The sequence below is a fragment of the Chelonia mydas genome, chromosome 6, assembly GCF_015237465.2.
Source record: "Chelonia mydas isolate rCheMyd1 chromosome 6, rCheMyd1.pri.v2, whole genome shotgun sequence".
In the NCBI taxonomy this organism is placed as follows: domain Eukaryota; kingdom Metazoa; phylum Chordata; order Testudines; family Cheloniidae; genus Chelonia; species Chelonia mydas.
In genome coordinates, this window is record NC_051246.2 from 74,344,506 (window position 1) to 74,368,422 (window position 23,917).

General features: G+C 43.5%; 2 protein-coding genes across 4 annotated transcripts in view; both read right to left on the reverse strand.

The window, feature by feature from the left end:
• The window catches only part of PAK6 (p21 (RAC1) activated kinase 6), a 62,187-nt gene extending 41,294 nt beyond the window's left edge, over nucleotides 1-20,893 (reverse strand). Inside the window, exon 1 of one of the 3 annotated variants that reach the window (XM_043549860.1) lies at nucleotides 20,827-20,893. The gene's annotated coding sequence lies outside the window, so the exon portion shown is untranslated. Of the gene's footprint in view, nucleotides 1-7,596; nucleotides 9,175-20,826 lie in introns of those variants that run through there. The other 2 variants (XM_027831508.3, XM_027831506.3) reach the window with 2 other exon arrangements.
• A 1,318-nt stretch (nucleotides 20,894-22,211) lies between these two features.
• The window catches only part of BUB1B (BUB1 mitotic checkpoint serine/threonine kinase B), a 38,195-nt gene continuing 36,489 nt past the window's right edge, over nucleotides 22,212-23,917 (reverse strand). The window contains exon 23 of the mRNA XM_037900493.2: nucleotides 22,212-22,801. Within this exon, the coding sequence (XP_037756421.1) occupies nucleotides 22,612-22,801 (190 nt within the window). The 3' untranslated portion in view covers nucleotides 22,212-22,611. The remainder of the gene's footprint in view (nucleotides 22,802-23,917) is intronic.

The window sequence follows — 23,917 nt, forward strand, 5'->3', positions numbered from 1 at the left end:
TTCTGCAGCTTCTTCACTTTGACCCTGCACTGCAGTGTGTCCCGGTCATGGCCCCTTTCTGTCATGCATCGTGAAATCTCTCCCTAGGTATCATAATTCCTATGGCTGGAACGCAGCTGGGACTGAACAGCCTCCTCTCCCCAAATGCTGATACAGTCCAGCAGCTTGGCATTGCTCCAAGCAGGGGATCACCTGGTGCGTGGAGCAGGCATGGCCACCTAGAAGATGCACTGAGAGTACTGTATGCATCACCGAGCAAACAGGAAGGGGACTTTCAAATGTGCAAAGGAATGTATGGGGTGGGGCTGATGGTTGGTCACCTGAGGGCAGGGCAGTAGAGTTCAAACTGATGACCAGAGAGGCGAGAACAGGCATTGTGGGACACCTCCCGGAGGCCAATCACAGCACTGTAATCACCACAGTGTCTACACTGGCACCGCAGAGCTGTAGCCCCAGCGCAGAAAACTCTACACCTCTCGTCAGGGTGGTTTTTTTAGAGCACTACAACTGCGCGGTTTCTGCGCACTAAGTGGCTTGGCAGTGTGTACACCTCGGGAGTTACAGCACAGAAAGCTGCTTCACTGAGTAGAAACTTGCCAGTGTAGACAAGGCCTTACTCGGTTTGAGATCACTCCACATATCTCTAAGAGAATACATTTTAATTCAGTAATGGTAGGTTTGCAAAGGATGCATAGGTTGCACTCATCACTTAAAGATTTGTATATACAATTACATTTCAAGGGGCTTTTGTACACATCTTTTGTCTGCTCTGGAATAAGCATAAGATCTACGTAAAACCTATGTTCTTTATATGAAGTTTTGGTCCTTCCAGCAAATATTTTCTCCTCCATTGCCACTAAGGAATTCTCTGTCTCACCTTGGAGCCCTGAGAATCCCTTTGCTCGCTTTTTACCCTCTCCCTTCCTTTCTTCCCCAACTCCCATCCAAGCTACCAACTGTGAAGTTTAAATCCTGGAATACAGCAAACACTGCTTGCTCCAGGGCCCATTACTTTAGCACAATACTGGTTGTTGCATAGTTGAGTTCTAACCTAACCTACGCCAAGACAAACAAAGACTCTCTGGCACCTTCACCTTAGGTGTATGTATTGTCAGATTCCATAGATATAGTAAGTGCATACAGGTTATACAGAGTATGTCTGGATGTTCTCCCCAATTGGTATGGCCCAGAATAAAGTATGCGTATTCATGAGCATAGCATTCTGCTGAGCGGGACAAAACTGAATGCACCAGTGCTAGTTGTTGATTAGCTATTAGGTTGTGGCAATCACTGTTTAATGCCTTTAGTTGCTCCTTCCCCCAAGAGGCAAAGTATTCTTCCTTTGCAGCAATTCTGGACCCTGTTGGCCTACTGTGGGGAGAGAGGCTAGGTACAGGAATTGAACCAGTATCTCCTTCAGCACAGTACAGAGCACAACCACTAAATCCCCTTTGGATTCTCTCCAGGTAAATATTTATATTACAAGAACATAATCAGGTTCAGAATAAATCACATTTGAAAACACCTGTAGCAGCTCTGAAAATGTCATCAGTGTGAGTTATGAATGGGAACACCTGCAACATGTTCTGCTGATCTAGAAGTTCTCATTGTGGCTAATTTGTGGCTAACTAAATACTAATTTAGTTAGGAGAGTGATAAAGTGTTTCACCTAATAAGTATGTAACCATTTTTTAAAATTCATGTTCATTTGTACATCCTCAGTAGCACTGAATATTATAAAAATATATTCACAAAAATTGGTTTAAATTAATAACATGAATTTGCCTCAGTGGTATTTGTGACACTTTTAGATTTGTTTGTCACTGACATTCATAACAAGTGAGAGATTGTTTTTGTTCTGCAGAATGTTCATGGAAAGTGAAAGTCTGGCAAATCATCATGGATTACATCCGAGTACTGAGCAAAGATTCCCTCTAGAAATATTAGGGTGGCCATCTTGAAAATTCTTTTTTAAATTTGGCAGTACCTATTTTAAAAATATATGTGTTAAAGTTGGAAAATTTCCCCAGTGACCGTCACAATCCAGATATTTTTCTCAGGCTATCCTGTAAACATAGTCCTAGGGCTGATTTAGGTATTTCAGGTTCCAAAGTCCCTGTAAAATTAGGCCTTATCTACACTGCCACTTTACAGCACTGAAACTTTCTCATTCATAGGTGTGAACCCCCCTCCCCCGCAAGCAATGCAAGTTTCAGCGCTGTAAAGTGACAGTGTAGACAGCGCTGGGAGAGAGCTGGTGTCGTGACTACACAGCCATGTTAAAGCACTACCATGACAGCGCTTTAACATTGGTAGTAAAGACATACCCTTACTTTATATAGATCTGTGCCAGTAAAATGTACAAAAAGACATTTCTCTGTTACTTTAGGGCTCAAATTTTCAATAGTGGCCTCTAAATTTGTGCACACCAATTTTCCAGACCCACTTTTGCACGCACAAGAGCTCTGATTTGTGTGTGTGAATTACATTTGCGTGCCTAAATTGGGCAGTTTACTGAAGCAGTTAGAGCTCAGGAATGACTGTTCACACAAAGAGGTACTTCCGGCCACTGTCTGCTCTGAGGGCCTGACTCAAAGTCCATTGAAATCAATGGGGGTCTTTCCACTGACACTTCAGTAAGCATTAAAACAGGGATCTCTAGTTCAAGATGGACATGACAGGGGGGAAATCTGTCTCTAAGACCTCAGTGGGACTGTCCATGTGCTTAATATTAAACATGTGCGCATCTTTCCTGGATCAAGGCCAGGGCCACAATCTTGAAGGATCAGCTCCTATCCAGCTCTCACTGAAGTCAATGGGAAGACCACCACTGATTTTACTGGCCCAGGTAACAAGAAAACAGTACAAGGCTGTTAGCTCTTAAGTGTAGATTATTTGGATACTAAAAATAACTGAACTGCATGTAGAACCTATTGGGTAGCGTATCTGATCCACAGAGGATGCAAGTCTGCTACAGTCCCCAATTGTTTAGCGCAAGATACAGAGACTTTTATTTTAAGTCTGGAGAGTCCGTGGTCAATCGCAGTGTCTGCCAAGATGTCAGCCATCACACACACACCAGTGGAAGGTTTGGGGCCTGGAAAGCAAACCATGCCCACAATGTGGGAGGCTGGGTTGAGCTCCCATCCCCCTTTGAAAAATATAACCTGTTCAATCATTCTATGCACATGCAACGTTAATAGGATCAAGCACAGATCAGAGTGGAATTTGTTCTCTTTCAACTAATTAAAAAGGCAACAGAGGGTAATAAAAACAAAAAAGACTGCATATTAGGAGGCACTGTGTATCAGAGAGAGGAAAGTCTGAAAACTAGAAGACTGTCAATAAGACAACACAGATGCTACAGTCTAATTTAGTCAGATTCTGAGGAGAAAAGAAACACCCGGTTGAAAAGGGATCCTGGCGGCTCCAGTCAGCACCGCTGACTGGGCTGTTGACTGTCTGGTTGGCGGCATCGTGCAGCTGGACTGGCAGGCTCCCTGAGAGCTTCTGTGCCGCGCAACTCCCAGGAGGCAGCCAGCATGTCCCCTCTCCAGCTCCTATACATAGGGGCAGCCAGGGGGCACCACATGCTGCTGCTGCCGCCCCAAGCATTGCCCCCACAGCTCCCATTGGCCACCCAGGAACCTCAGCCAATGGGAGCTATCGGGGTGGTGCCTGCGGACAAGGCAGCTCGCAGACCCACCTGGCCGCACCTCTGCATAGGAGCCGGAGATAGGACAAGCCGCTGCTTCCAGGAACCGCCTGAGGTAAGCACCTCCCAGATCCTGCACCCCTCATCCCCTCCTGGGTCCCAACCCCCTGCCCCAGACCTGAGCCCCTCTGTTGCCCTCCAAGCCCCTCAGTCCCAGCCTGGAGCACCTACCTACACCCCAAATCTCTCATCCCCAGCCCAAAGCACCCTCCTACACCCCAAACCCCTCCTCCCCAGCTCCACCCGAGCCTATACACCTAGCCGGAGCCCTCACCCACCCCCATTCCAGCCTGGAGTCCTCTCCTGTACCTTGAACCCCTCATTTCTGGCCTCACCCCAGAACCGACACCCCCAGCCTGTACCTCGTTCTACACCCCAACCCCCTACCTCAGCCCGGAGCCCCCTCCCATACTCTGAACCCCTTGACTCCACCCCCCAGCGCAGAGCCTCCTCCTACATCCCAAACCTCTCATTTCTGGCCCCACCCCAGACCCCGAACCCCCAGCCAGAGCCCTCACCCCAGCCCCCTGAGCCAGCCCAGTGAAAATGAGTGAGTGAGTGAGTGAGCGAGCGTGAGGAGAGTAAGTGACAGAGGGAGGGGGGCCTCGGAGAAGGGGCAGAGCATGAGTGTTGGGTTTTGTGCAAGTAGAAAGTTGGCAACCCTATTCTGGCCCCCAGCATAAAGGGTGTGCCTGAGAGAAAGGGGGTGTGGCATAGTGTCTCTACACGCAAGCTGCTGGCATGCCCAGCACAAAATAGGGTATGATTATGATGATTTATTATTTGTATTACTGTAGTATCCAGAGGCCCTGTTGAGGATCCGGCCCCACTATGCTGGGTGCTGTAGAGACATAATAGGAAACAGTCCCCTCTCTGAAGAGTTTAGTCTTATAAACAGGTGGAAGGAGCACACAATAGAGAGGATGAAGGAGAGGGTGCAAGAGTAGCAACAACAGGAGCACAGGGAACATCATAAACCAACTGTGGGAATAATTTGCAGATTTTGAGGTTATGTTTATACATTATGTGTGCGCGCGCGCACACACACACACGATGTTAATGAACCTCTGCCACCCATCCATTTGTGGGCATCATGGTTGAGGTGGGTTTGAGACTGAACTTGAAGAAGGGCAGAGCAGCTCTGAAACTGCCCTGCTTTATTCCAGGGAATGGCCTCATGGCCCCAGGTTCAGTAGGTTGCAGGGAGGAGGGAAAGGGAGGTGGCCTAATGCCCCTACACACCCCAAGTTGCACCGTGCACAACCCAGGACATGGGCTCGAAATCATCTCTATTTTATCCACAGAATATGCACAGATTGAACAGTAGTAGTACAAGCTTCTCCATATCGCTCCACTCGTGTCATAATTCTGGGACAACAGGACAACTGCTAGTGCATGGGAGGAGTTCAGTCCCCATGGCCCATTCAGTCTTTGGCTTCTCTTCTGAGACTGCTAAGTAGGGTGCCATTTCTGGCAGTGGTTTCAGTGATCCAAACAACTGTTCACAAGGAAATGGTCTGGGGTCACCAAGATGTAACAAATTTCAATTCCATTTTTGCCCTGAACCATGTTTGAAATTAGCTGTGAAAAGCTCTGTTCCATTTCTGAGCCACTGCACATACACCCCTTTTATTACATTTGTGTAATTGTGTTTCTGATGTTCATTTGAGAGGTATTCCTCATGTCCTGTTATTATTTACTTTAACTACCGGACTGCCTAGTTTTTAGTGGCAGTTTTAATTAAGGAGGACGATCAGTATTTAATTAAAGGACACTTTTCCAGGCTTACCACAATTTATATTCCCTAGAAATAGGATTCTTTTCCTTTTAATTACTCTAGCTCTTTCAGCAAAAGGCCCTGAAAAAGGCCAGAAATAAAAGCTGGCACCAAAAACAAAAATGGAGAGAGAATTTTGCCGAATAAGGGAAATCTCACCTGAAACATAATGCTGGTGCTGGAAATTATTTATGCAGAATTCAAGTAGGTTTAAAAGATGTCAAGTAATAGAGTTAGTGGTGGTGTCTACCTTCTATACTGTCCCTCTGACTGACTGCAATTGTCAGTGCTCCCTTGCCTTAAGTATGCTCCTGATGGGTCCATCTGCAGAATATTCTATAATAAAGTAAATAAAAAGATTACCAGGGCAGAATTCCTTTAAATGTTCCAAGCACACCCAACAAGGAGATACCCTGAACATCTCTGCTTTTCTGAAATCTCAGCCGCCTTATGCCATCATTCTGCCCTGGTTTATTTCTAACCAGTCTTCCAGTGAACAGGATACTTGGAAGCTGCCCTGGATTAATGCTTAAGAGTGTACATTCATTCAATCTCCCGCAAATAGACTCTTCCTGATTCTAAGGTTGGCAAGTAATTACAATGTCTTAACTATGGGCACACAGTGGAATCAAACTGGCAAACAGCAGCAACCAAACAGGCATCAGACTCCCTACCAGAAAGCTGGGCACAAGATCCCTTCCCTTGGCAATCTCACCCAACGCCCTCACACCACCATATACAACGTGACTGTGCACAGAACCTTGTCTCTGGGCAGTATTCCCTACCTCACCACACACAAGCTGGGGGAAGAGAAGTGGCAACGAAGAAAGACTTTGACATTGCCCCACAGAAAACTGACTGCAAAGCTGTCTCTGAGGATGTCCTTTTTTAGCCAGTTTCTTCCTTCCCAACTTTAGCTACTGTAATTAGCCAGTTATACTAACTTCTTTGGATCCAAACAGATCCTTTTTCTTTACTGTGTCCAAGAGCGAAATTGGATCTGTTTGCAGATGTGTGTGCACGCGCATAGGGATCAAGTCCACAGACAGAAAAAACAGAATGCTCCTGCACTCTGCTCTCTTTCCAGGCTCAGCAAGTGTATTCTTTAATGGCCCTGGCACCTTGAAAAAGTGCAGCAGAGCATGATGTCTCATCCAGGATTATAATTTATGAAAAGGCAGCAATCAACCACATCCCACAGCATACATTTCCCAGCCTGTCTTCTGTTGTAGGAGAGCTTTCAGCTTTAATTTTTTTTTGGATATGAAATACAAAACATGCTTTTAGGAAAGGTATTTTAGAGATAAAGTACCATTGCTTACTGGTTCTTCTTTGAGAGTTACCTCCGTGCATTCAAAACCCATTTTGTTCCATCTTGAAATAAGGATATGGGATAGTAAAACAAACTGTCCCTGCAAAAGCCCCCTTCTGCTGGGACAGAGAGATCTCTAGTGTTTACTGGCCCCTCCACAAACAGTTGTCAGCACAGCTAAATGCTAAGTCAGGTGTACAAATACATATTTTCAAGCTCTTGTTTCAGCAGCATTTCATCACGTTATAGTCTCAAATTAAGAACCTTATGTTAGCGTCACAAAAATCTTTTAGACATATGCTCCCAGGGCAGAGACCATCTTAATTTTGCATTCTGCAGAGCACCAAGCACCCTGCCCGTGTTTAAAAAACACAAAATACATTAATAAACAAAAATTCTGAGCTGGTCTGTTTGCTAAATTATATTTTCTCTCTGAATCCTACAGTTCCATGACCCTAGTATCTGAATCCTGGTACCTAGCATTTGAATTAGAAGTGTAGTTAGCCAGTATTGTTCACCATTTGCCCAGGCTGAAGGTAGACTCTCTAGGGTTAAAAGTCTTTCCCTGTTTGTGGCTTCAGGCCAGAGAAGATGGTTCCTATTGGTTGATTTAAATTTCCAGCCTGAAAAGGGAGTGTCAGACAAGGGCTTAGATCTGTCTCAGTATTATGATCTTCTAACCTCCCCAAGCTTTAAAATCATCTCATCACACCCAGTGTTCGTATGTGGGGGAAGCTCATGCTGGACCCTACTGCCCACTTCCCCCTACCGCAGCACCCAAAGGGGTCTTACCTTGAGAAGATCTGTGAAAAGTCTCTCTTCTGGACTGACTTTAGCCACTGCTTCTCTCTGATTGCAGGCTGCTGCTTGTCTTAGATTAGGGAAACATCCCTCGCTTCAGGCAAAAATTCTCAGCAATTTCATCTCAAAGCTTCTTCAGAAAGATCCTGGTTCAGTGTCTCACACACACACGCAAACACACATCATCCTTGCAGCTGCTTACTCACCGGCACTAGCCTGATGCCAGCTGCTGTGGAGGAGTATATGAAAGTGCCAGACGCCCCCTCTGCCTGGCAATAAGCAAAGGTGTTTGAAGAATATAAGGAAGTTATAAAGTCCTCACACTGGAGCATGGATGAGACCATAGTGACAAATTCCATTAAAGTCTTGCAGCTCAAACTGAATGGATCCCATTGTAGATATGTGCTCCTATTAAGGTTTGCATTGCAATGAATAGACATTTGCTGGGACTCCTTTGTATTATGTGCTGATTCTGTGATCTCAGAAGAGAGGATGGGAGTAGGGGCTGAGTGACATTTTGTGCATCAGAAGCAAGGACAATATTTTAATCAAGATTCATGGATATAAAGATTATTCATGCATCTCCGTTCAGCTAAGCCTTGAAATCAGAAGATGGCTGACTTGTGCTCCACTCCAAGTGGAGGAGGGTTAATTGGTGGAACATGACCTCACACTTCTAGAATCTGTGATTATAGATTCCTTTGCCTTGCACATTGGAAAAGTGGAGAACGTGAGCACTTGTAGCTTGCTCTTCTAAAACAGAGAATGGGGCTCCATTACCCTCCTTGGGGAGATGGTGGGTTTCTTTTCATTTCACTAAGTGCTCCTGGGTTCTTATATCCAGGGAAAGACATCACGGACATCAGCTCTTGTGTAACTGTCCTGCATCCGTCCCCAGCAATTTTTAAAATCAGACACGCAATATGGAGTTGACATTTCACGAAGCTGAATTTCAGCAATAGAGCTTGGAATGCCACAAAACTGCAATATAAGGAAGGGATATTTTCCCAGGGTCTTAGACACCGTGACCCAGATCCTCCACTGATGTAAAGCAGAACAGCTCCATTGAAGTAACTGGGGAGACATTAACTTACGAAAGCAGATCTTCAGGTTGGTGCATTTCAGTTGAAGCCACTCAATCCCACGATAGGAGGCCCAGTTCAAACCCAACACAATCCAATTCTATAAACAAGGTTCCAGGTAGAACAACTTCTACTTAGAGCAATTACTGCAGCAATCAAGTTAAAACCAGTAGACCTGCCACTGGGGCAATGATGTATTTTCCACAGGTCGGTTTACAAAGAAATCTTTCAGTTCACCGGTGTGTCAGACACATTAGTTCTTCCTGGACAAAACTCAAAGCAAAAACTATTTTTAATAAAAATGTTGCTGCCAAGAGAAAGACGATGATTAATTTTCTTGACATTAAGGTTTGGTTTTATTTCCTCACCTGTATAACCACAAGCACATATTTTCAGGAACATTAGGGAACAATAAAGCCGGCTGCTAATTCTGTCTCATTGGGGCCTGGGGAAAAATATAAGCTGCAGGCCAAAAGGTAAGAACAAACAACGAAAGAGAAAATAACTCAGGAGTGAGTCAGTCTGGATCCTGCTGCTTAGTCACCTGCAGTGTTTCTCTCCAGGCTGCTGGAGATAGGAAAAGAAGATGTCCACCCACCTCCTCCTTTTGACAGGGATAGTTATAAAAGGAAGAGTGACTGGGCAAGCAGAGTTCTAAAATGCATTCACAGATGCAAGTTTTCCAGAGGATTAGAACTGAGAGAAGCCCATTTTCTCCCATCCACACCCCCTCCTGCCGCCCCCTGCTCTGTTTTATTTTCAATTAGAACATCCTGAATCAACTTGTTCATTTAGCGCTTTAAGTTTCTCAAATAGTGCCTGGAAATTTTGACATCGGAGGGAGTTGCCATGGAGAAGAAGGGTGATGTCAGTGACACAAAAAGCACTGAATTTACAAATACGACAGGAACAGAGCTATTTATAAAGAACTGCTTTTTCCCTCTTCTGTGCGGGAGTGGAGGAGGAAGGGCAGGCAGCAGTTCCATTCTACATGTTCCTGTCAGCAAATCTCAGAAATGAATCTTTTCACCTAAAAGATCCATGCAGCACCACTAAAACGTAGCCACCTCTGGTGCGAGGAGCAGCAGCTAAATAGTACACTGCACGTTACACAACGGTGAAGAGAAAGGAAATTTCTGACAAGGCCACTGGGTCAAATATCTTCTCTTATCCGAAAGCGTCACAGGATCTATAAAGCAATTCTTCACCCTACCCTATTTGTGTGAGGTGCTATCCAATATTTATACAAACTAGTAGCAAATTAAAACAATATTTAAAAAAAGAGAGAGAGAAAGGATCCAAATACCAGGATGCCAGGGAGAAAAGGATGGGAGGGTAATACATTAGGGGCATGACTGAGTTCATTCTAAAGGACACTTTGAGGTGCATTGGAAGATATAAGGAATAATTTGAAAACAGGAAAATGGAAGGAGGGGCTAAGACGGATGTCAAGGGGCTGAGATTTATATACCTAAGGCTCACAACAAAAGTGCAATCACCTGCCAACTTCATATGTAACGTGATGGTGGGATCCCTGAAAGTTGGGCGCTGTCTAAGCAAGGATATCAACCAGGATATCAAGATCTTAAATTTAGCCTTGAATAATATGCGCTTAAAGCAGATAAGAGCTTTGATTTTAAGGTCCCAAAAGTGGGGGTGGAGGGAAGGAACTGTATGGAAGTCAATTATGAACACAACAGTAACATTCAAACTCATGCAGACAGAAGAGTTAATGCTAAAGAATCTCTCTGCATCTCCACCCTTCCATACCAATGATCAAAATCCTGAACATCTAATTTACATGAGAAAGTCCTTCCACATATATATTATATAATCATACTTTTTCCACTCTCGTACACACCCCTCCACCTCTTTGGTGGGGGGAAGGAGGAGGTGACAGCCCCATCCAGCTTAGGGATACCATTCAGCCTCCCAAAGAAAAAAAGCACTTGATCTAATGAGCAGGTGCTCTCTATCAAATGTCAGTCTAAATTAAGAGTTTCCAATTGTTGAGTGATTTGTTCCATTATGTAACATCTATACACGTGGAATAGATGAATTTTAGAAGTCAAATTCCAATAAATGAATGAAATCAACTTAATTTCAGGGCCCTGGGATAAAGTGTACAAAGCTGGGGTGGCCTGGCCTGATGTTACCAGACTATTTGATGGTCATTCAGATACCTTTATTCACAAAAAAAGCAAGGTTCAGATACCAACACAACAAACGGGTGCGACAGAGGGGGACAGACTGTTAAACCTTGGAATTTCTTCTCTGGATGCTAAGTAACATCACAAGCAAAACACATGGCTGGTTGTGAAATGTCACTGAATGCACTGCACATGCTAATTGCTCAGCGGTTCTGTAGTGTTAGGATGAGCAGAAACCAAGAGGCCAGAGGAGGACTAGAAAATGAGCATGTACACTTTTTATCCACTGAGGTCGAAGCACTTCACAAAGGTGGGTAAGCATTATTATTCCAGATTCACACGTAAGAAAACCAAGAGGTTAAATGACTTGCCCTGTGTTACCGAGAGTCAGAGCTGGTAAAAGAACCAAGGTCTCCCAATTCCTAATCCAGTGCCCTATCCATTGGACTATGTTACCTCCCAGTAAGAGTTTAACTCAGTGTGCTGCAGACGTTAGGTGGGCTCTTCCAAAACACTCCGATATCCAATGAGAGCTCTTCCAATCAATGAAACATCAAGGTGATTCTGGGTGAATATTCCCAACTCTTGTTGCCTGATCATATGAAGGAGGGTATGACGCGGTTTCTAGCTACTTCTTAAAGTTGAGTTTTTCAAATTAAAATTTCATGTATGTCATTTATACCACAGGTTCAATCTGCAGAAATCCCTGCCCCTAAGAGCTTACAACGGATGTGTGTCTGGAATGTTCCCTCGTATTGTCTGTTGTATAGTAGTCTGTCTGTGCTTCAGGTAATAGGTTTATTCCTTTACTTAAAAAAAAAAAAAAAAAAAAAGACCATGGCCCTTTATCTCAAGCATTGTTGGACAAATACAAAGTAGCCAAAACTGGGTATGTTCTAGACACAAAGCAACTGTAAGCTCTTAGGGCAGGGCTTTGCCTTCCTTTGTTTGGAAACCAACTGCAGTAGTATTCACAATGTGCTATCTAAATAATAAATAGATAAGAATAAAAGATACATATGCTATTCAAATAATGGGGTAGATTTTTCCTTTTGGCACAGCCTTGAGCAAGGGATGGCACATAAGCTGCACCACCCCAGGCAGCACTGTACTCAGATACACACCTTTGAGTCCAGTTCCTTTTTGTTCTAGCCTAGTGGAAGGTAGTAATTTGCTGCTAACCTGTTCCAGCAGCGGATGATGATACCCCTCTGTATCAGCTCAGCTGTGCGGGCCAGCAAGAAGTGGTGGGTGGAGCCAAGGCACTGCAATCCACTGTTGGGGATTGGTCCTGCTTTGAGCAGGGGGTTGGACTAGATGACCTCCTGAAGTCCCTTCCAACCCTGATATTCTATTATTCTAAATTACAACCTACCCCAATATTCAGGTCAAAAACTTAAAGACAACTACACACAGTGCTCAAGGACAGGTATGAAAGCTAAAACAAGGTCACAGAAAAACATGAAAGTCTCTTTTAGCCTTGGAAGAATGTTCATGGTGTTTTAAAGATTGCAAATCTCCTTCAGTGACCACAAACACTATTTCTTCCAGTGTAACATGACCGCTCTTATTACCAGTTCATAATATTATTCAGGGATCCAGTTATATTTGAGACTATGGCAGCCTACAGAAAGAGAAAGTTCCATCTCTTCCTGCAACTGAACGAATGAGAAGGGATGGCTTGTTCCTTGGAAAGTGGTAGCATAGAGAACGAAAAGCCATAGAAAGTTAATTGCCTTCAGGTTTAACCCAGTTACAACAGGGACAATCAGAGCAGCACTGCTCTGTGCTGATGCTATAAATCGCTAAGGGTACTGCTGCTCGTACAATGGCCTGGTTTGTGGGGTTCAGTCTTTGCGCTAACCTACCGATCTAGTCCACTGGCATAACGGAGAGCAGCCTTAAAGGGCTATTCTGGCAGCCAAGGATTGCCACGGCCTAGGAGCTCCTAAAATAAGAGCCCTTTCCCAAAGCTCTGCCCACTGAACAAGGGAGCCCTCCACTGGTCAGTTAAGCCAACTTTAAGGCTGCTTTCCTGGAGGAGTGCAAAGCAACCTTAACGGGACTGAGGATCTAGCCCAGTATTGCACTTTAGCAGGAGCCCTCCATAAAGAGGCCTGAGCTCCACAGTCAAAACTGTTTGCTAAAGGTCATAGCTGCAAATACCTATATCAGATACATCATAGGAGACCCTCAGGAAATGCTTAGAGACCTCTCAGCCCTCCTTGAAAATGTTGTCCTCTGGGATGAATCGGGCCCAAAAGGTCATCCGAGATTATAATGAAAAGTTATGCTTGCCCATAACAGCCTATTAGTTAGCAGACCTCAGAGGAATATGCCTTCCTGCCAAACATGTCCAATTGCTTGGACTCCTTGTTGGTAAGAGTAGATGACACCTTCCCAGTTTTAGCATTTGCAGCACACTGCCAGTCACAGCATCAGCCATGGTGAATATGGCCCACCAACAGTTGAGGAAATGAGGAGGGAATTGCTCAGTTGCAGGATTCTACTAGTATAGGGCACTGTCACTGAATATTGGCACCGTTTTCCACAGGCGGTGGTTATTTTAGCTGATATCTCACTCTTGAGGGTAACAAAGGCAAAGACAACACAGCTGTAGCTGGCATTCTGAAGTCATCCAGGCCCATATGCTGCTAGCCTGTGTGCTGCAATGGTGCCTGCTGAAATTATCGCTGAGTGGCGCGGGAAAGCATCCTACCACAGAAAAAGAAATAAGGCAGCCCTCCCTAGAAACCTTTGGCAGAGGAATGTAGAGTAGCTCCATGGATCTCAGGAGGACACAAGGAACATTTCTTTGTCTATAAACACGCTGCTCTGCATCCCTCCACCTTCTAACTCTAGAGGGGAATGAAAAGCAGCTCTGCCTCTCTTGGTTGTACAACTACCTCGTCTAGCATGAGTAAATTAATGAAAAGTCAAAAGATTGTGTCCTACTACGTTGGGGGTGCCATCCCTGGAATTGAAAATTTATCTACACACTTACCTGAGGTTCCTTTCCCTGAACCAGGCACTCCTGTGCTTGACTGGTGGGACTGACTGGAATCAAAAACAGGTCCTGGCTCGCTGTGCAGTTGAATTCCCCAGTTGCCTGTCCCCCATACTCTTCCTCTTCCTTGTTCATAGCAGAGGCTTGTGACTTGGGGTCCTCAGGAAATATTCATGTTGGAGTGGGGTCTCCACTGAGGATGGCATGCAGCTCTTTGTAAAAGCGGCAGGTCTGTGGCTCAGCACCAGATCACTCTGGACTTCTGGTATACCTGCCGCAGCGCCTTGGCTTTCACGCGGCACTACTGCTGGTCCCTGTCATAGCGTCTCTCCTGCACCCACTGAGCAATCTGCTCAGAGATGTTGACGTTTCTATGGCTGGATAGGAGCTGTGCCTGCACAGCCTATTTTCCCCACAGACCAGGAGAACCAATATCTCCTGTCTACTCCAGGCAGGAGAGCAGCTGGAGTGTGTAGCCGGCGTGCTCAGCTGGGCAGTTGCAGCAAACATTGGAGAGCTGCTAGAGGTGCTCACCAAGCTGGGCAATCAGGAAAAGAAATTTCAAAAATTCACAGGGCTTTAAATGGAGTGGGGGGGCTTCCAGTCTCTGAGACCCCTGGGGGCCGTGGGGTTCTGTGACCAGAGCGGTCAGTGTAGGGCACTGTGGCATAGCTGCTGGAAGACAGGGCGCCATAACTAACCTTGTGTTTACACTCACACTGCATCAACCTAAGTACATTGACCATGGCATTACTATGTGGGCATAGCGGGGTGGTTACAGCACTGGGAGACCAATCTGAGTGTCGGCACATGCACAGCTAGGTTGACATAAGCTGCCTTGTGTTGACCTAACCGTGTAGCGTAGGCCAGGTCTTAGTGTTGTAGCATAGAGTGCTACGCATCAAAGGTTGGAGCTTAGCCCAAAAGCCAGTTAGGCCTATTTATTATTTGGGAAATCAGCTGCAGCGCTGAGGATAGGTTTAGAATCTTTAGCTGGTTGCACAGGCAGGGACAGAAGAGCATTGTATGGGAGGTAAAGCCCCCGCCCCATTTTAAAGTTTTCATAATTTTACAAACTAAAGAAACCATTTGATTTAGGTCCTATGGTTAGATTTTTTTTGGTATTTTTTTTTAATAGAATATATTCATAGTAGGGTTTTGTTTTGTTTTTTTAAATTTCAGGGAAACCATATTATTGTAAACACACCGTGATAGTGTAATGAACCAAAACAGAGCAGTGCTAACGCATGAGAAATGGAGGTTACTTACTTGTAACCAGTCTGCTTCAAGATGGGCTCTGCCGCCTAAGCCATGGAACATTCTTGTAGCAGTGCCTGTTAAGAGTGCTCATGCATCCCTCCTGCTCCTTCCTTTGGCATTCCTCAACGCCCTGACAGCAAAGCTATAAGAAGCGCTGTGATGCTCCCTGATACCTCAGTTCCTTTCACCACTTCCTCAGTCAGGATTTTAAAGATCTCTGAATAAAAGAGAAGGTGAGCAGGGGAGTGGGAATATGCAGAATTCATCTTAAAGAACTCTGGTTACAAGCAAGTAACCTCCAGCTTTTCTTCAAGTTCCTTCTGCGTATTCCTACTCCTGGGATGGTTTGGCAAGCAGTACCCCATGACTAGATGGTGGAGCATAGACAGCCTCATTCCCCAACTTAGAAAAGCATCCAGTGTGGACTAAGCGTCTCTATCCCCCAAAGTAAAAAATAGAGACACTTCACATTCTATGTGGTGGTGAAGAGTTCTATGTCCAGAAACCCACACAGGATGAAAGTGTTTTATATCACTGACTCCTTTAGAGACCATACATGTAATTGTAGGAGATCTCTGATGACATGATCTACTATGTTGTCCTTGCCCGCTAAATGCAGGACAATTGGGATGATAGTGTAGTGGATACACTAATTCCATATAGCTATTGCTTCCTTGCACATCTGGGATGAGTGAGCTCCTTCCTGCTTGTTTAGGTAGTGCCCACTGCAACCATGTTGTCTGTGATGACCTGAACTGCTTTGTTCTGAATGTGAAATAGGAAATATTTAAGAGCTAGGGAGACAACTCAACTCTGGTACATTCATATATAGTGCCTTTCTTAGAAAATGTCAATGATCTCAAACGGATAGACTGTTCAGATACACTCTTCACCCATTCTTAGAAGCATACTAAGCTAAGGCACTACTAAGCAAAGGATCAGATCTAAACAGGTTTGTGCCCATGTGCTGTTGTGGTTGGAAGGAAGTGAGATGACAGGGAGTGCTATGCTGACACTCCCTTTTATAGCTACACTCTCAGAATGGAGGGGTAAGAGGTGTGAGTGAGTGTTCTAACAGCACTACTACGAGAAGGTTCCCTTATGTAGGCTGCACATCCCATGAATGGAAATATGCAGAGGACAGGCAAAGAACCACCACAATTAAAAGGGCCAGTCTAGTTTCATTGACCAAACTGAGTGACATGCAAAATATAAACAGACAGTGTAATGGATGAAAAGTAAATTTTACAATTGGTTTTAGCTTTAATCTAAAAATGAGACTAGTAACCCACCTAATTTTTTTAAAGGTTTTTATCTTTACTGTATCCCTGCAATTAAGATAGCAAAAATTCAGTGGTGCTGATGAATAGACTGTGCTCATACAAAAAGACAATTATTGTACAGTTTGGTAAATGAAACTCAATAGGTAGGAAATGGAAAAATAAGGAACCAATTAATAGTTAGAGATATAAAATTGTTGTCTTAGAGGGAATAATGTCTCTCTATTAAACTCAAAACCTTTTTACCACACAGACTCAAATAAGTACCAGTATTTGTGATATCCAGAATGTGTCTCTTTTAAAACAATAGAAAGCTGCCTCTAGTAGATTTATCCAAACAGGTACTCATTGAGGCCCTGATCCTGCTAAGTCTTAAATGTGTGTAAAGTTACACAGGTTCTTAAATCTTTGCAGGATTGAGGCCTGAGAGAACAATGAGCATAGCGGTCGTCTTTGGTTCTTGGCTTGAAATGATTTTACTGATCACCTTCGTATATTTCATACGTATATACGTATATTTCGTATATATATTTCATATATTCTTACAATTTAGTCAACCGAATTAAATTAAGTTAGCAACAGATAAAGGTATTTTAAATTTTTACTGAATAGACTACTGGAGTTACAAGAATCTATAACAGAGTGTATACAATTACCACATTCTATAAAAAGAGACTGTACATATGTGACATGGAATTTTATGCATCAACCCTCATAAAATGCCGTCTCCTTATCCATCAATAGAATTTATATACTAGGCAACGATTTAGGTAACATAGGCGAATAGGCACTGAGCCTAGTTTTCCTAACCTTTTCTAAAGCTTGTTTGGTAACTAATCTGATTTATTCCACAATACCAAGCACAGCCACACCTGACAAAGTACCAAGCAATAGCTGCATGTTTCTGCTGCTGAATTGCTTCATTACCTTATACTCCTAAATCTACTGAAGATCTCAAACACCAATGCTTTTAGATCACTGAGTTTGTGCATATGACAGAGGGACAGAATTTGCAGCTTTATCAAGATCTGAGTTTTTGGTGTGTGTATTACACACTTGAACTATACAATCTCTTTTCAAACCATGCAATAGATGAGTACTACTAGCTAAACAAGATTTTTGTGTTTGAAGGCTTCTGGGATATGAAGCATTAACAATCTAGTTTCTGGGGTTGCTTGCAGGCTGTCTTTGAAAAGATCCATTTCAGTGCTCTTATAAGCAAACTTTCTGTTAGACGATTTCTAAGCTCTCCCACCCTGTTGGCTTAATACAGCTCCTTTTAATCTCTTTTCTGTTCTGCTCCTCAGTAACTGTCCATGTTTTTACTCATTCATACTGAGATTATCAGTTGGAAGTCATAAATACATAATACCATACTGGGATTTTCTGCAATATTTGTATGTTGGCAAGCTAATCTTTTCAACATCATTTCACCTGGTTGCAAATGCAAGGATATAACCTTGATAGGTCCTAGAAAGGGTGAAAACAGCACCTTTTAACTCAGTTGCAACTGCCTAAATTTAGGACCAACTCTTAAACAATAGCCGAGCAGATTCAGAGCACAGAGTCCAAATCAGTTTTCAAGAGGAAGCAACAGCTGCAAGACAGCTAGCTCAGCGAGATGGTATCGAGACTGTGGCAGTCATGTAGTTTCAAGGACCTCACTAAAGCATCAAAGTTCCAGGAAAGAAAAAACATCCTTGTGGTTTTAAATACTGAAGTTATTTTGTACTCTTTCTTAAAGACTTGGCACCAGCTCTTTAAAGCCTTGTTCAAATCCACCAAAGAAGAAAGTTTTGAAGAATAGTTTTTGCCTTGCAATAACAGTTGGAGGTGTTTTGTCTATATGGATCCCACTTATGGGGCATATATGCTTTTAGGCACTCTCGATTGGAATCTTTTGAACTGCAGTGCCTATTGGGGCTGTGCCTGCCTCTGCCTGTCCTTGTGCCCTCCCACTAAGGACATGAAGGGTAGAATGGCTCCAATTTAGTTCCCTCATTAATTCAGAATCACTGCAGAGAGGGACTCTGAAGGAACAGGGATGGAGGGTGGGTCATGGGATCCACATGGACAAAACGTCTCAGAGAACCATGATTACTGAGGAGTAAATGTTTTCTTCAGTCTTTGTCTATGTGGATCCCACTTTGGGTGACTAGCTAGCAGTTCCCTAATTAACAAAGGGGTTGAGCTACAATTAGCTAAATATGGACTGCAAAAGTGCTCTCCTGAATTTGGTCGCCAAACTCGTCACCAAATCCAGGGCATAATGCTCGATAAAGGTATGGTCTGAGCTCCAAGTGGCTGCCCTGCAGATCTCTGATACAGGAATATTTCTTCAGCATGCTGCAGAAGCTGACTGGGCTCTCATTGAGGAATAGTTGGGAGCACATTGCAATGCATTGAGTGATCTATTTGAAGAACTGCTAGCAAGGGATGGCTTATCCTTTCACAGCCTTCCCTAATATGGCAAACAGGATGATTTCCTGAATGGCCTTGTCTTGCCTAAGTAATAAAGGAAGGCTCTGGAGGCATCTAAAGGAGCTTGGGTTTCTCCAGGTTTGTGTGTGATTTGGGAAAGAAAATAGGGAGTTTGGTTTGAATGGAAAAAAAACAAATACTATCTTGGTGAGGAATGTGGTCTCAGCATCATCTTATTCCTGTGGAAGACAGTTTGAAGCCGGGGGGGGGGGGGGACGGGGGGACTGATGTTTGCCATTAGTACTTGAATTTCACAAACTCTCCTGGCTGAGGCGATTACCATCACGAAGGCAGTTTTGCTTGCAATATGCAGAAGTGCACTTAGAGAAGAGATCAAAGAGGGACTCCATAAAGGCCCAGGAAGAACTACAGTAAGGTTTCAGGATGGGGGAGGTTCCTGAACAGGGAGAGGCATCAACCAATTCTTTTAGAAATTTAAAAAAAAAGTCAGATGAGAACACGCTGTATACATTTGAATAAGAGGGTGGCAAGATGAAATGGCATCTAAATTGAGGTTGATAGAACTGATGGTGAAGCCTGATAGCTAGAGCTGGAGGATGTAATCCAGAATCTCGGGGATAGAAGCTTGCAATGAGTCAAGACCTTGTGAAGCCCAGGCGGAAAAATCTCTTCCACTTTGATCTGTATCAGGATCTCTATGGAACAACCCCCCCGTTGTGCTCAGCCAGCCAAATTCTAGGTCGTCAGATATGAAGTTTGGGTGAAGAATTTGTCTTTAATTCTGATAGAGTAAATCTTGCAGATTGGGTAGAGAAGTTGGCAGCTGTGTAAAGAAAAGCCAGAATGCACCCAGGAATTACTTTGTGAGAGAACAAACAGCCTAAATGCTCCTCTAACATCAATTCCTTAGTCAGAGATTAGGGCTTCTGCTTCCCTTTGGGCTCTGGCTGATTCCTGCATGCAATATGGTGCAAGTTTATAGTGGACATGTACCTAGGCTGCTCCCTAGGGCTGTCTCCCAACCCAATAGTCCAGGTTCTATGCCTGCTGCATTCCTGCAGTATCAACACATGTCCTTTCCCTGACCCTGTGAAGTCTCCTCAGTAGCATTCCCAACCTCTAAAGGAGAAGAGCTGGCAGCAGGAAGCAAGGGTGGGATTTCCTGCTTAACAACCAGCACAGTGGAAGGGGAAACCTAGCGTCTATCTGTCCAACCTCTAACTAATCAGGGCTCTGCGGGTAGGGCCGGCATTAACAGCACTGCTACAGACATGTGGAGTAAGGATTCAGCATGAGAAATCCACTTGTCATTGCTCTTTCCACCATTGCAAATAATTCCATAGCACTAACCTGTTATGTCAAACACTTATTATATTGCTGAAAGACTTCGGGAAGTATAACAAGAAAGCTATGTGTAAATATATAACTCTATCATTGGCTAGCAAGGTAAACAGAAAAATGCATTAGTTAACTAGAATTTAATATACTACTATTCCAAATGCAATGTTTTGTAGGCTGCTCAAAATTTCTTCATATTGAAGAATTCCAACTCACCTTCTAGTACTTAGCACAAATTCACTTGGACTATATTCAACCTAGTAAATTCAATAAAGATAATTTGTTTCTTAGTATTCCACCTATTGGCACAAGTGCCCACACAAGAGCACAAGTGTCTGAGGCCAGCAGTATATTTGTGGTATATAAAATCAACCTAATGAACAAGTGAAAATATTAAGATACTTATTGTAAAGTAAGCTAAGAAGCAGACAATTGCAACGGCTAGACTCTCAGGCAGACAACAACTTACTTTTCTGCAAACAACTCAAAAGAATTTTGCCAATTATAAGGAATACTTTTGGAGGGCTTTTAAAGAGTCAAAAATGTTACTGATTTTCCAATAAACTCAAACATTAGCATTACTTCCATCAGCCTGTACTTACTGTGCAAGACCACAGACCACACAGAAGTGTTCAGATTCTGAAATTTTACCACAAATTTACCAGATCCAATGGATGACTTCTGCTTATGCAACCTTTCATCCAAGGTCCTCAAATCAGTTAAGCCTTATATCACATATATGCACCTTGAGTGTGGCGGGGGAAGAGGAAGAGGAAGAGAGGTATCATGAAATGAGTGACAGTGTCAATGACTTAGTTAAGATCATACAATGAGTCAGTCAGTGGTAGAAATGGAAATAGACCCAGAATCACTTTGAACACTATTTCACTTTCATGTGCAGCATACAATTCATAGCTGGAGAACCCAACACATTACATTAAAACTCTCCCACGGAGTAGACGACTAATTTACTTAACTAGGTTAGCATTAAGATGATTCCAACTCGGCTTGGTACTATTTTTTTTTTTTTTTATTAGATTTTGAGGTCTTCACCTCACAGAAAAGGGTGGGACAGAACGAGGAATGAAGGGGAATGGTTGTGTCAGATTTACATTGTATGTTATTTTCCTGGGGTTATGAGTCAACTTTGCAACTCTAGTTGGAGGCCAATGGTATTAGTCACCAGTTTGCACATACTATTGAAGTATTTAGGTGGAAAAAATTTATTCTTGCTGAGTGTGGCCAGACTGATCCACCTCCAATTCAGAGTCCTGAATCCTTGATTTGGACATTAGCCATTTTCTGCTATCTGATCCATTCAAGATCAAAACACTACTGAGACCTTGGCCTCAGCGCCAGTCAAATGGGTCCTAAGTACTTCCAATCCCTAGGAGTTTGAGGCAGTCATCATAGTACTTTTAACTATTGGTGGTGAAAGACAGAACATGCCGGGATAGGTGCCTCACCAAGACACCACAGATCAACAATAGGGCTGGCTCAAAGCAAGAGAGCACCAGTTTTGCCAGTGATGCCTTGGAGGCTGTGCAGGCCTCATACCTGCAAGGGGAGGGGTGGGGGGGTGGAGGAGCAGACCCAATGGAGCCAAGTGCCAAAGCAATAGCTGCAATGTCCAGGGAAGAGCAAAACATTTTAAAAGGAAACCTAACCATGAACTATATTAACTTTTAGATCATGGTAGGCCTCATTTTGCTGGGCATTCTACAAACATGATGAGAAGGAAGTGAGGCTGCTTTATAATAATTCATGAATTTTGTATTTTAACTTGGTTAGTGGGATGTTTACTATATGTGAGGCATTTCTTCTATTTCAATGACCCATGAGTGTTTCCGACTGGGATATCAGCTCAAGTTAAAAAATCCCTGGATGGTTGTAAAAGCCACCCAAAGGATAGCTATATGCATCTAGTAAAACCATGAACAATCCCCCAATTAGTCAGAAATGTCACTCAGACTCAGTCCTATGACTCCAGAAACCAAGTCAAATACGTTCTGAAGGCCACTTGGCAGTAAAATTTCACGAGACAGAGTTGCTTACAAAAACATAGGTTTATTACTTAAGCAGTGATTAACAGCATGTGTAGAGAACAGAACAAAAAAACAGGACAAAGGTGGAGGAACTCATGAATGTGCTTTAGGTATTAAAACATACATTTAGCAGTCATACATGAGGCTGGCTGGCATAGAACAGTTTGGTAAAGAAAATGGGTAAAACATCTTCTTTACATATCTAGTTAGTGCACCAGGTTTAAGAGACATCTAGATATTATATAGAACTTGTTAAATGTTTATTATGAGTTAAAGTATTGAAGAAACAGTTGCAACCAATTTCCACGTTTAGCACTGAAGATATATTGCATACCCAGTATTAACAGCAAATTCCCCCTGAGATGGGTAAAAAGGGGCGGCTGGTTGCCCTTCTACATGGGATCAGAGGAAGTTCTTCAAGCTGAAAGTTTCTTCCAATTTCGCTAAGGCGCCACAAAACCATTCTTGCACAGAGCTGTTAAACATGCCACTCATTTCCTCTCTTAGTTCCCTCAGCATAGGCACTGTGGACTTACCATCTGCATTCAGAATCCTCCTAAAGAATTTATTCCACAAATCACTGTCAACAGTCCTAAAAACATACAAAACAGTTTTCAATGAGAACAGCATCCACCCAAATGACAGCTCCATCACGATTCCTGCTTCAATTCGGCTCTGCAAGCCCTGTGGAGGCTTGGCAGTCTAAAATAATATTCAGCTCCACTCTCCAATGAGCTCGTGTAAGGAAACAGTGAGGGGTGCTGTGAAGCTTGTATATGCAGGCTCTTTACCCTTCACAAATGGACTTACGTGCAGGAACTAGACAGAGCCAACCTTAGCATTTCTGTGCATGCCAATGAAACACTTTCACCACCACCTACCCCAAAATATCTAACACCTATTTACCATTTTACATAGGGCTAGCCTGAGGATTTTGGAAAAAGTTAGCAAGGTAATTCCTTGAGGCATCACCAAACTTGGCAGATCCCTTTCATGGAGACAGGCTGGATATGGATATTGAAGACCCTTAAAATATTCCCCAGCTCTCAGTAACAGGAGCAGCAGAGCCCAGCTAGGTCTCTGTATGATTACCAGCATTTAAAAGAGAGCTTTGCAAGGGACAACTGTCCAAATAAGCTAATGGCTTGGTTGCTGCTAGAAGCCTCCATTCTGCCCATCTACCAGAACAATGTGTGTGCATTCTACGCAGCCAATTGTCTGTGAAACACTAGCTGTCAACTCCCCTATGGGGTAATTTCCTCATATGTAAAATAGATATTAAAAACAAAAACAAAAGGCTGAGTGACTTTACTAAGGCCAAGAAGGATCAGTGTCAGAGCTGTAATTCAAATAAAGGAATCCTTTGCTTCTCAGTCTTGTGAGGAAGTATATGGTTTTTTATCCCCATGAGCCCCCCACAACATGCTATAAAAATTCAAGGGCCCACCCGGGGGGGGAGGGGGGGGAAGAGAAGAGGAATGAGCCCCCTGAAAAACTTAGAGCCCCAGTTAAGAACTGCACTAGAGAATGCTGCCTCATGTGAAGCATTTCTTCCTTCAAGCTAGAAATTACATTGGCTGTTCAAAGGAGACAGCTCAGCTGCAAGCAGCTGGCTAGAAGAGAGTTTACAGCAGCCATATCAGCAGCAGCAGTCTGAACAGCACTATGTCATGCAACTGTGAATTGATATGGGGTCTTCTAAAACAAA